The sequence below is a fragment of the Ahaetulla prasina genome, chromosome 17 (genome assembly GCF_028640845.1).
Source record: "Ahaetulla prasina isolate Xishuangbanna chromosome 17, ASM2864084v1, whole genome shotgun sequence".
NCBI lineage: Eukaryota > Metazoa > Chordata > Lepidosauria > Squamata > Colubridae > Ahaetulla > Ahaetulla prasina.
The window spans coordinates 3,635,504-3,648,236 of NC_080555.1; the positions used below are offsets into that span (position 1 = coordinate 3,635,504).

Consider the following 12,733-nt stretch of genomic DNA (forward strand, 5'->3'; position numbering starts at 1 on the left):
TTTTATTTATTTATTTATTTATTGTTCACATTTTTATACCGCCCTTCTCCGAAGACTCAGGGCGGTGTACAGCATAGATAAAAATTTATTTTATTTTATTTTATAACCGGGACTTATTTTTATGATCTTTTTGCCAAGATGGTTAAGCCAACCACTGTCGGGGCTAAGACGATCATGCGGTCACTAAACGAATCCGGCTTCCCCCATTGACTGTGTTTATCAGGATCACATGACCCAGGAATGTTCCAACCGTCGTAAGATACATGCTGGTTGATAACTGCCCCTGTCACAATCAGGGGGATAGGGCAAAGTTTGTAAGTGATGACTGGCCATAAATCACTTCAACTGGTCACTAAAAGGGTCATTGTAAGTTGAGGACTAATCATATTGTCCCATAAGCTAAGGGCAGCCAATGTGCAAATGTCCAATCAAAGCCATTTTTCTGAACTGGCTTTTATTAAGCCTGGATAGAGTTTAGATAAATTCAGGTTGGATGTTCAATAAATTAAGGCCAAGCTATAGAAAGAGTAGGAAAGGGTGGTGAGGATAAGAACTTGTTCAATACTAGTTTCACTGATTCCAGTCAAGGGACGTTGGGGTCCTTAGGCTTTGTTCCAGGGTGCATGTGTGAATGGGGATTGCAGGCACCTCATTCCTCCGAGATGTCCTGTTTTAGGTCTCAAACTCTCACACACACACAGAGTTGCTAGGTCAGGGAAGTCTTTGACTCAAGGTTGGGCAGATAGCAGCAGATAAGGGAAGAAATAGGAACCAGCAAATTAAAGCTTGCCAAAGTAGTTTTGTTCTCAATAGGAGTGCGCAGAAGAATAGTCAAAATCCAGTCCAAAGTTCAGAGAGCCAAGTCAGATCCATCGGACAATCCAAAGGTCAGCATTTCAGGAATCACAAGTAGAAATTCAGGAATGACACACTGGACTGGAGACCAGAAAAGGAATGTCAACCAAGGCTGATGTCTCCTGAGGCTGACATTCCACTAGGCAGCTGAGGCAGCTTCTTCGAAATCAAACTCGTGGGCTACAGTACAAGGTCTCTTCTCTGCAGAGCCTGCTATTCCTGAGCGAGAAGCGAATTTCCTTCCCCATCTCCGGACCTCAAAGGTGCCTCCTCCACAGGTAGGTTTGGATGGAGTGAGCTCTCGCTCGGTCCTTAATGTAACCCACCCGATCGTCCGAGATAGTGAAAGAAATATCGAGAAACCAGCTGAAAAGAGAAGATAAATTCTGATCAAAGGGAAACGTGAGACATTTGTGCTTTCCGAGTTGCAAGATTCTGTTAACGCACAATAAAGTAAAATGAAGTAGAATTATCTTGTCTGGTTGGTTCCTGTCTGGAAGGCTGACAACAATTTTGCAAGTCTGTAAATACAAATCTCTCGGTGTCTGTTTTACAGACTGAGAAACTAGGGAAAGTTTCTCCCGAGTTTCTTTTCTTTCTCTGCCCGTTATGCAGCTGCGGGATACTCTATCTCTTATCTAATTGCTCCCTAAGCAGCCTCTCTTTTTCCATCTCCCAAACTTCACACGAGGGATCTTCTAGCCCACTGATGGTGAACCTATGGCACGCGGGCCTGAAGTGGCCCGCGAAGCCATGTCGCCTGGCTCGCACGATGTCGCCTGTTCCTCTTCTGGGTTTCTGGCCGATCAGCTGGCCTTTGTGCGTGTGGCAGTGCTGGAAAATGGAAGAGCTGGTCTGTGAGCTGGGAACGAGGCTTCCTCGAACTTCAGAATGGAGAGTGTCCAGAAAGGAGGAGGACCAATGGGAATTCTCCCTTCTGTAGCAACATCGGTCTCCAGGGCAGAGTCCCTCTTGACTTCACCCACTGGAGTAGAGGTTTCACACAGAGAAGCCCAAGTTGGTTATTCAGGCCAAGATCCCCCCCTCCCACTTTCTCCGCTTCTCTCTCCCCCTCCGCAGAATTGTCTCTCCTCCTTCCGGAGACTCGGCCCGGAGACTGATGACGCTCAAGCAGGGAGAATTCTCATTGGGGCTGCCCCTCGTTCTGGCCCCTCCCATCTCAAAAATCTGACAGAATCACCCCCCCCCAATGCAGAACATGCGGGCTGCCAGCTGATCGGGGTGTGTGCATGCGCGGCAGTAACTGGCCGGCGCGCATGGACGCACTGGAAACCAAAAGTACCTTATCCGGTGCGCGCATGCCCTCTAAGCAGATCCTCATCCTGGTCACAGCCTTGATGAGTGGAAATTTGCGTGAAGCACGCATGCGCAAAGTACTCCCTTTTGGCACTGTTCTAGCCCACAATATTCCCAATTTGGGGTCCTTTTTCCTCCAGACCTTCTCCACTTACTCGTTCAACACCACGACCACCGCAGTACCGTCGGGTCTCAGGAAAGCTGAGGTCTTCAACGGACAGCTGTCAAACAAGCAGGTGGAGGTCAAACCAACGCGCACCGAGCCTTCCGGGATGAATTTGCTGGCCGGAAGAGAGCGGACGTTAGCCGATACCACTGCACAGAGATCAGTTCAGCCGGCTCTCCACTTACGACCGTTCGTTTAGTGACCAGAGTTAGATCGGCACGGAGACAAGGGACTTAACAACTCGTCCTCACACAAACCGTCAAATGATCAAAATTTGGGTCCTTGAAAACGGCTGTTTAACCTACTAAGAACAATCGGCTATAAAACCGCCTCCTTCCCGTCATCGTTTCCACAGCATCCCTGTGGAACTCCCTGCCACTGGATGAGTCCATTCTGTAGCATCACTATTATTGTTTCTCTCACCCGCCTCTTCCTCCACACCTTGCAAAACCGTCTCGGCTGCATTTTACCTGAAATGCCCCAGGTGGTAAAACATGGGCTGTTTGTAGAATTCATCTTTGAGGGGGTTCACAATGACGGGGCTATCCACGGGGTTGTCCACCCAGTTGGGACCCCCTGCCGTGTCCAGGGCCAAGTTCCAATCGATCCAGCCGGTGACGAAGTGGTTGAGATTCTGCAGAGAGCAAAAGCATCGGGGGGATTTTACCGGTTGCATTCCAGCCTTTCCTTTGCATCCAGGGTGGAAAAGCAGAGACATTTCTGGGTTGAGCCAAATATGAAAGAATCAAACTTCAGACCACGGTCGGTCTTGGACTCGTGGAAAGCTAGAGAGGGAAGGTCCTCTAAAGATCAAAACTTGCCTTCAGGAGTTGTGGGTGAAGAAGAGATTGGAATTTGTCTGAAATTGGATAGGGTTACCTCCTTGAGCAGGGGGTTGGAGTAGAAGACCTCCAAGGTCCCTTTCAACCCTTTTATTCTGTTATCTTTCCTTCCATCCCTTCTTCCTTCCATCCCTTCTTCCTTCTATCCTCCCTTCTTTCTTTCTTTCTTTCTTTCTTTCTTTCTTTCTTTCTTTCTTTCTTTCTTTCTTTCTTTCCTTCCTTCCTTCCTTTCCTTCCCTTTCCCTTTCCCCTTCCTTCTTTCTTTCCCTCCTTTTTCCCTCTTCCTTCCTTCCTTCCTTTCTTCCTTCACAGGGAGTTGGACTAGAAGACCTCTAAGGTTCCTTCCAACTCTTGTTATTCTTCCTTCCTTCCTTCCTTCCTTCCTTCCTTCCTTCCTTCCTTCCTTCCTTCCTTCCCTCCTTCCTTCCTTCCTTCTTGAGCAGGGGGTTGGAGTAGAAGACCTCCAAGGTCCCTCTTAACCCTTTATTCTGCTATCCTTCCTTCCTTCCACCTACCCATCCATCTCTTCTTCCTTCCATCTGTTGTGACCGAGGCCCAAGTAGTGATTACCAAACACAATTCAGTCCTGAACAAACTTATTTTATTAAAACAGCTGAGGATTAATTCATTCTCAGCTTAGTCCAAAACAAAATTCTTAATAACCAGTCCGTCAACCTTATCACCAACCTTTGTTGTCTTTGGCAACCTGCCAAAGGCTTTCCTTGGCAAAAATCCCACAAAGTTCAAGAGACGCTGACAAGAAGCACTGGAATCAACGTTGCTTTCCCACAAAGAACCCAACAGCTCATTGCTGCTCTTATAAGCCTTATGGGAGTGGCCAATCATCTCCTGGCCTTACTGCTGAGTCATCCTTTTTGCTTCAGCTGTTCTTGCCTTCTGGCAGCTCTTCGCATGCGTGCACTAAGAACAGGCTCCTCCTGTTCCTCTGCCTCTCTGCTGTCCGCCTCTGGTGGCTCTGGACTCCGCACATTGTTCCCAGATGGCCCTGGCCCCATCTCTGCCTCCGATGCAGAGCCCTCATCCGGGCCTTCCCCTGACTCCAGGACTGGCCCATTGTCCTCCCCAGCCTCCTCACTATCCGACTCCACTGCCGGCTCCGCCAGCAGTGGAGGCTGCTCGCGGACCACAACACCATCCATTCCTTCTCCCTCTGTCCCTCCCTCTCCTCCCTCCCTCCCTTCTTTCCTTTCCTTCCTTGAGCAGGGGATTGGACTAGAATTTTGTGGTCCGTTAACAGCCTACAGAACTGGCAATGGAGTTGGACAGCGATGAGGCAGAGGTGAGGCCAGGGCCATCGGGAAGTGAGGTGCGGACTCCAGAGCCTCCAGAGCCTGATAGGAGTGAGGCAGAGGAACAGGAGGAGCCTGTTCCTAATGCACGCATGAGAAGAGCTGCCAAAAGGCAAGAGCAGCTCAAGCAGAGAGGACAACTCAGGAGTAAGGCCAGGAGATGATTGGCCACTCCCATAAGGCTTAAAACAGACCAGCAAGGGTGTTTCAGATTGCCAGAAAACAACGTTGTAGCTGCGTCCTCTGCTTCATTTACGACTTTGTTTTTGTGGCTTCTGGACATTTGCCAGGAAGGGCCTTTAGCAGTTTGCCTAATTGGACTAAGGTTTGTGAGATAACTGAGGAATTTGTGTTGGGAGGCATTTGTTTTGCTTTGAGTTGAATGACGCTGGGAATGAAGTAATTCCCAGCTGTTCGAATAAAGTTTATTTTTCCACGGATTAAGTTTATTACTACCTACTTGGGCTTGGGTCACAACATAGAAGACCTCCAAGGTCCCTTCCAACTTTGTCATTCTGTTATCCTCCAGCCCACCGCTCTCTGGGGCAAGCTTTTGATTAACTGGCTCAGCTTTCCCAAAGACGCTACGACGTCTTTGGGAAAGACATTTCGATCACTCGTCCATCCCTGCCCCGCTTATCGTCGAAGAGATCAACTTTTGGTCGTAGCAAGGGATCCCCTTACCGTCAGGATACTTCTGCTGTAATAGGTGCCTCTCTCCCAGTTTCCCAGGGCAACCTTCGCATCCCAGTACAGAAAACCATTGCAAGCTTCGGTGTAGAGCAGGAAGAAATCGGGGTACAGGCGATGGGTAACGTCCAACGTAGGTCCAGCTGGGGTGAGATAGTCAAAGTACCAATGGATGCCAATGCCGGATACGAAGGCCGCTGCGGTACTATTGCCAATCACCTATCAAGGGACAGAGGGAAGGAAGGAAGAGGAGCCTCAGTACAGGCAGTCCTTGACTTAAAAAACTTCATTTAGTGACCTAAGTTGTGAGTTCCCCAAGGTCACGCAATCAAAATTTAGGATGGTCCGCTTAGTGTCCGTTCAAAGTTGCTACGGCGCTGAAAAAAGTCAGCTAGAACCAGTCCTCACACTTGCAACAGACTCAGCATTCCTACGGTCACGCGATCAAAATTCAGGCGTGTTTAGCAAACCAGCGTGAATTTCACTCCGAGGGGGTGGGGCGTGTTACGGGATCATCGGCATTTGCGACTTTCTGACAAGCAAAGTCAATGGCGGGGGGGTGGGGGAATTGGACTTGCTTAATGGCTGCAGGATTCACTTAATGACAACTGCTGTGATTCACTTAACCACCAGGGCAAAAAAAAAACAAAAAGGTAAATTTTTTAATGCAAGCTCCCTCAAGCGTGGCTTTGCTCAGCAATGGAAATTCTGGTCCCGACAACTCGCTGTAAGTCCAGGACCACCCGTCGTAGGGTAGATACGTCCTACGGTTCGAAGACCTACCTGGTTGGCCCAGTATGGCAAGTTACCCCTCTGGTCATCCATGATGATCAGGTGAACATCTGGGTGGCGGCTGGCGGCGAGGGCGGGGCCCAAGTCCTTAACGATAAAGTCGCGTTGATGTTGCGGTGAGAAATAATTGACGGGAAAGTCTTCATAAGCTATGAAAAGCGAGCTGAATGGTTCATTCTGAGAGCTTAATGCCCAGAAAGTAATATTATTTTTAGCGTACTCATCTAGGAACCTAAATTCAGATAGAGAAGGTTGCAGTAATGTTAGTTTGGCGTGCAGTATCTTTGCCTGGAAAAACCAAGCAAAATTTTTTTTTCCAAGCCCCTTGTATTTATGAAAATCTCTATTTCCCAGCCCTCCTGCTGACTCAAAGGGGTGTATCGTCCATCAGCATCGGCAAAGCGATAGAAATAAATCCACATTTGAGTTAAATATCTCAGATTTAGATTCCAATTATGCTTAGAGGGACTGATGAGCAAGGGTAGGAGACATGGGTCGACTTCGGCTTCCACAATTCCCCAGACAGGTTCTCTTTTTTTTTTTTTGGCTGATGTTTTTTAGCTGTTTTCAGGCTTTTTTCCCAGCTATTTTCAGGCCGTTTTTGGGGTTGTTTTTCAGGCTAACTTTGGGTGGAAAACAGCCTGAAAATGGCTGGGAAACTGGCCTGAAAACAGTAAAAAAAAACCAAAAAAAACCCAGACCATTTTCCGGGCCAAAATCAGCCTGAAAAACAGCCCAAAAAACAGCCGGAAAAAGGTCTGAAAAACAAACTGAAAATGGCCTGGAAATGCCTCAAAAAACAGCCTGAAAAATGGCCTGAAAATGGCTGAAAAAATGGCCTGAAAACCATTTAAAAAACCCAGGCCATTTTCAGGTCTTTTTCAGGCCATTTTCAGGCCATTTTTTGGGCTAAAATCGGTCTGAAAATCATCCCAAAAACAGCCTTTAAAAGGCTTGAAAAACAGCCTGAAAAAGGCTTGAAAAACGGCCTGAAAATGGCCTGAAAAACAACCTGAAAAACGGCCTGAAAATGGCCCCCAAAATGGCCTGAAAATGGCTGGAAAAATGGCCTGAAAACCGTAAAAAAAATCAGGCCATTTTTTGGGCCTTTTCCAGGCTGTATTCAGGCTGTTTTTTAGGGCCAAAATCAGTCTGAAAATCGGCCCAAAAAACAGCCTGAAAATGGTCTGAAAATGGCTGAAAAAATGGCCTGAAAACCATTTAAAAAAACCAGGCCATTTTCAGGCCATTTTTTGGGCTAAAATCGGTCTGAAAATTGGCCCAAAAACAGCCTGAAAAAGGCTTGAAAAACAGCCTGAAAAAGGCTTGAAAAACAGCCTAAAAAGGCTTGAAAAACAGCCTGAAAAAGGCTTGAAAAACAGCCTGAAAACGGCCTGAAAAACAACCTGAAAAACAGCCTGAAAATGGCCCCCAAAATGGCCTAAAAATGGCTGGGAAAATGGCCTGAAACCCGTAAAAAAAAATCAGGCCATTTTTTTGGGCCTTTTCCAGGCTGTTTTCAAGCCGTTTTTTGGGGCAAAATCAGTCTGAAAATCGGCCCAAAAAATAGCCTGAAAAATGGCCTGAAAATAGTAAAAAAAAAATGGCCTTTTTCAAGCCATTTTCAGGCTGATTTTTTAGGCCAAAATCAGCCCAAAAATCAGCCTGCAAAAAAACAGCCAGAAAAATGGCCAGAAAACCCTAACCCAAACAAAAAGGCCATTTTTTGGCCTGTTTTCGAGCCATTTTTTGGCCTGTTTTTCCGGCCAAAATCGGCCCGAAAAACAGCCAGAAAATTGTCCTGAAAAACAGCCAGAAAATTGCCCTGAAAAACAGCCAGAAAAATGCCCAAAAACGGCCTGAAAAATGGGCGGGGGCAGGGCCAGCCAGTGGCCTGGTTTGCCGGTTCTCCAAACAGTGCAGAATCGGCACAACCGGTTTGGGAAAACCGGTCCAAATTGGCAGCAGCCCACATCTAGTTATTACCTGATAAAATAAGAAGCCCAGGTCTTGTGGTAACGGTTGCCTGGTTTTCCCTTTATCTTGGATTTGCCTTTAATCTTGTTGTTGACCCTCAGCCAGCCAGGACTGGTCCAAGGGCTGCCGATCAGTGAAAGGGGACTCCCAGCGTGGGCCATGATACGATGGAGCAAGGGGATCTGTGGAGAGAGACAACTGTCTCCAGGGATGGCCTAACCGACGCTCCACAAGACCGTTCACACCATCTCCTTGTGGGTTTATCGACTTTGACCGTGTTAATCCCGGAGCTCTGCAGTTAGTCCTCAAGGTATATGACCGCCATGGAGCCTGCCCGTTACAGTCGTTAAGTTGTAGCAGTCGCAAAACGGTGACCGACCCACGACCAATCGACATTTTTTGCGACGGTTGTTAGGCGAACGGGCCAGTTGTAAGTGCCAATGCAGAGGTTGTTGTAACTGTGAATGTGGCGGTCATTAAGCGAAGGCTATCATCGTAAGGGTGAACCCATTGTTTGCTAGGGGTGCAGTTTGGCTGAAAATTTGGAAGTGCTGACAGCAAAACTGCCAGAAATATTTGCGAACGACTGTAAATTTGGCTGTGTGGCCACATTATTGTGGGGAGGGTGGGGCTGAGTGTAGGAAATGGGTTGAAGATCCCCCTTTTTTTGGTAGGTCGTAACTTCAAATGCTCTCTAAGCAACTGGTTGTAAATCGACAACTACCTGGATATAGTTGAATTGCAAAAATGGAGATAACTTATTTTTCCTTTACCCTCCGCAGCCTCTGTTCCTCCATTGTCATGCCTGTTTTTTTTTTAAAAAAAAATATCTAATTATTATTATAATCCTCAGCCCAAATATGGGAGCAATACCGCCAATTCCCTTGGGCGCTTTTAATGAAAACCTTTTTCATCCTGCCTACTTTGAACCAGAAGAGTGGGTTAAATTTGAGAAGAGCATTAAAATAATGATGATGGTATAGGTCACATCATCAGTGCTGGATAGTTTTTCTGGTGTTAATCCTGGCTTTTCTGGGCGTTGACTGCTACGGAAGATGTCTTGTGGTCTTTTTGTTTTCTTCTTAGCTTGTTTTCTTGTCTCTTTTGAATGCTGTGTAAATGTGGTTTTATCTCTATGTGCCTGTTGATGGCCAAGTGTCCAGCTTCCAGGAATTCCCCAGGGTCTTCTGACTGCTCATTGATGTTTATGGATGTGGTCTGCTACTCTTCTGCCTGTCTGCACCACATTCCCACCAACCCTAACAGGACTAACTATTGCATATAAACAGAGAATAAGCCCCACTCTCTCCTATAATGATGATGTTATGTACCTGGCTCACAAAACATCTGCAAGGAAACCAACAAGCTCAGAGATCACCAAGGACCCCATAGTCCTCCTCCTCCTCCTCTTCCTCCCTGCAACCCCCACCTTTCTAGCACTGATGTTGTTACCTAGTTGGGTCGTGAAATGTCTGCAAGAAAACAACTAAACTCAGAAAGCATCAAGGACACCACAGCTCATATTGGTAGCAGAAACCAGCCTGCAACATAACCTGGAAGCCCCTTAGTGGGTGGGTGTATCTGGCCAAACTCACTCTAAATTTGGTGTCTTCGGGGGCCAGCTCGAAACACTTCAGCTCGAAGTCATCCACACAGCGGTCGTCGTAACTGTACGGCCGCATGGAAAAGTCTGAGCAGCCAATGGGCCAACGCAGCAAATTGTACTCAATTCCTGCAGAAGCAGAGAGAGAGAGAGAGAGGGAAATATTCCGGTCTTCTAATTTTCACAATGAGAAAAAGAAAAGAAAAAGGAATACAAATCTTACATCCATCGAAATAATAATAATGCCATCAATACCATCTCATAGCCACTGCATATAAAGAAAATCAATACAAGGTGTTCTACAGGTGGCATCTCCCACCCACAAGACTGGCCAAGGTGTACAAAAACTGCTCACCGAAATGTTGGATATGCAAAACAACACTAGGCACCTATTATCATACGTGGTGGGGATGCCCGAAAGCCAAGGACTTTTGGCTTCAAATAAAACAGTGGCTAGAAGAGATGTTAAACCAGACAATAGCTATGAAACCAGAACTCTTCCTTTTGGGTATAGTAAGGGATCATTACAAAAAAGAAGAAATATATCTTATGGTACACAACTTAACAGCAGCGAGGTCGACCTTCGCACAAAACTGGAAATGCAGGGAGGAAGAAATAATCAACAAAATATTGACCTGTGCAGAAATGGACAGGTTAACAATGGAGCTCAAAGACAAAGATGAATCGGAATTCTGTGTAACCTGGAATACATTTTATAAATGGCTAGAGAAAAGGAGGAATGTAGGGATACAGAATTAGAAACAAAATGAAGAGCAGGGGAGAAAAATAAATAAAATAATATATGAAATATTAGATAGGAGTAATACAGGATCTGAATAGATACGAAGGGAATATGTTCTGTAACTGGAGTGTGATTGATTGTACAAAAAGTATATAATGGAATAGGCATGATGTTATATTGTAATCTACACAAAGAAAAAGTGTTAGAACCAGACAAGTCACACCATATCTAATGTTTTTAAATTGTATATTTCTAATGCCTGTTTCTAATGCATGCCTGAAAAGAGCTGCCAGAAGGCAAGAGCAGCTCAAGCAGAGAGGACAACTCAGGAGTAAGGCCAGGAGATGATTGGCCCCTCCCATAAGGCTTAAAACAGACCAGCACCGGTGTTTCAGCTTTCTGGAAAACAATGTTGTAGCTAAGTCTTCTGCTCCGTCTTCTGCTTTGTTTACATTTTTGTTCTTGTGGCTTCTGGACGTTTGCCAGGAAGGGCCTTGGCAGTTTGCCTAATTAGACTAAGGTTTGTGAGATAACTGAGGAATTTGTGTTGGGAGGCATTTGTTTTACTTTGAGTTGAATGATGCTGGGAATGAAGTAATTCATTCGAATAAAGTTTGTTTTTCCACAGACTAAGTTTATTACTACATACTTGGGTCTGGGTCCACAACAATTCCTGGCTTGAGAGGAGACGGAAAAAAATAAGAGATAACTTCTTAAATATAATATGTAGCAGGTAAAATTGTTGAAGAAATATAGGATAGAAAATTGATTTACAAATAGAAATAATTGTAAGTATACATATGGATGTAATTTAAGCTAGAGATATACAGAACTAGAAATGTTTTAAATATGTATGTTAGGATAGAGATACCGATATAGAAAAGCTGTTACTAGTGGGCAATTTTTGCTATGTTTGCAACCTTTTATGTTTTTTTCTTTTTGTGTTGTATTTTTGTATTGTGTTTTTAAATGTTGGAATTTCAATGAATTTTATTTTTCAAAAAAATAATAAAAATTAAAAAGCAGAAGCTACCGTGGATTTTTTTGCCCCTCATCATCAAATGTCGGTGCGTAAAGTCACTAAAATGAGGTTTAAAACAAATATTTTCTGGATTTGTTCAGACCGTGTGCCCACAAAGATCGCAATTATGCTGGTAAACACAGCCTAATCTTGCTGGTTTTTAATCCTTGCTTTAAGAAAGATAAGACCCTGAGGGTGCCAGCTTTCCCTGAGCTGCTAGATTTCATCAAGCGGTCATTCCCCATTTTCTCACCTTCTTCGGAGAAATAAGACCGGAGAAGTTGGTTTTGGGCTGCGTAAGACAAATGCAGGATATTGATGGCCGCCGTGTCGGTGAGCGACCCGCCGAAACCTTTCACGTATTGGTGCTGAACGGAAGGATCGTAAGTGTAGAAAATTCCACCTGAGATGAAAGAATGAGCAGAATGAACAAAATAAGGAAGGGACCTTGCAGGTCATCTAGTCCAACCCCCCCCACCCCCGATTTACCTGAAGTTCCTGAGCTGGCAATCGTTTTCCCTTTGCTCCGCTCCAAGCGTTGGCCCTCCCTGCTGGTTGTGTACTTGACAAAGTTGCCGGTGTCAGGCAGGGAGACCGGGTCCACCGTGTCGCAGTACGTCGCGTTGCACACGCACACCATTGTATTTGCATGAAGGAATTTAGGACTGCAGGGCTGGCGTGCTAGAGGTCGACCAATAATGGACAGGAGGGAGGAAAATAGGTGAATTTAGACCCCGCCTACCAGCACAACGGAGCCCCGCCCACTTTTCCTTCTGGCTCCACCCACAAAAGACTTCCCAAAGGCTTCCCCACTGACCTCTGGCCACGACCATCCCTAGGAAGATGGGGAACAACACCCGCAAAGCATCAGATGTCTGCATAGCACCCCTGAAAAATCAGCCTCCGATTTCTAGAGAAATTTACCTGCAAAGGGGGCGGGGGGGAGAGATGGATTTTTTTGTTGTGGGCATCATTTGCAAGGCTGTTAATTTATTCATGCAGGGTTTTTGCAGCCCAAATCTTCAATCCGGACCCCTGGCGAGACACAGCACCCACACACACACAAACCTTCACTGATCCTTCTACTGTAAGGCTGTGGTCCAACGTACAGCAAACACGACTAATTTTACCTGCCATAATCCTTTAGGTGAACTTCAGAATAGAATAGAATTTTAGAATAAAATAAAATAGAATTTTGGAATAGAATAGAATTTTAGAACAGAATAGAATTTTAGAATAGAAATTCTATTCTATTCTATTCAGAATAGAATAGTATAGAATTTTAGAATAGAATAGAATTTTAGAATAGAATAGTATTCAGAATAGAATAGTATAGAATTTTAGAATAGAATAGAATTTTAGAATAGAATAGTATTCAGAATAGAATAGTATAGAATTTTAGAACAGAATAGAATTTT

At 45.3% G+C, this 12,733-nt stretch overlaps 1 protein-coding gene across 1 annotated transcript; it reads right to left on the reverse strand.

The window, feature by feature from the left end:
- Positions 1–385: 385 nt before the first annotated feature.
- On the reverse strand, positions 386–12,205 carry LOC131186597 (lysosomal acid glucosylceramidase-like). The gene is made up of 10 exons (XM_058160341.1): positions 12,133–12,205; positions 11,805–11,996; positions 11,569–11,718; positions 9,545–9,681; positions 7,959–8,131; positions 5,964–6,204; positions 5,175–5,399; positions 2,809–2,972; positions 2,328–2,453; positions 386–1,221 (listed from the first exon to the last, which is right to left on the reverse strand). The coding sequence occupies exons 1-10, from the start codon at positions 12,194–12,196 to the stop codon at positions 1,113–1,115; spliced, it is 1,581 nt and encodes a 526-aa protein (XP_058016324.1). The 5' UTR covers positions 12,197–12,205; the 3' UTR covers positions 386–1,112.
- Positions 12,206–12,733: the final 528 nt, after the last annotated feature.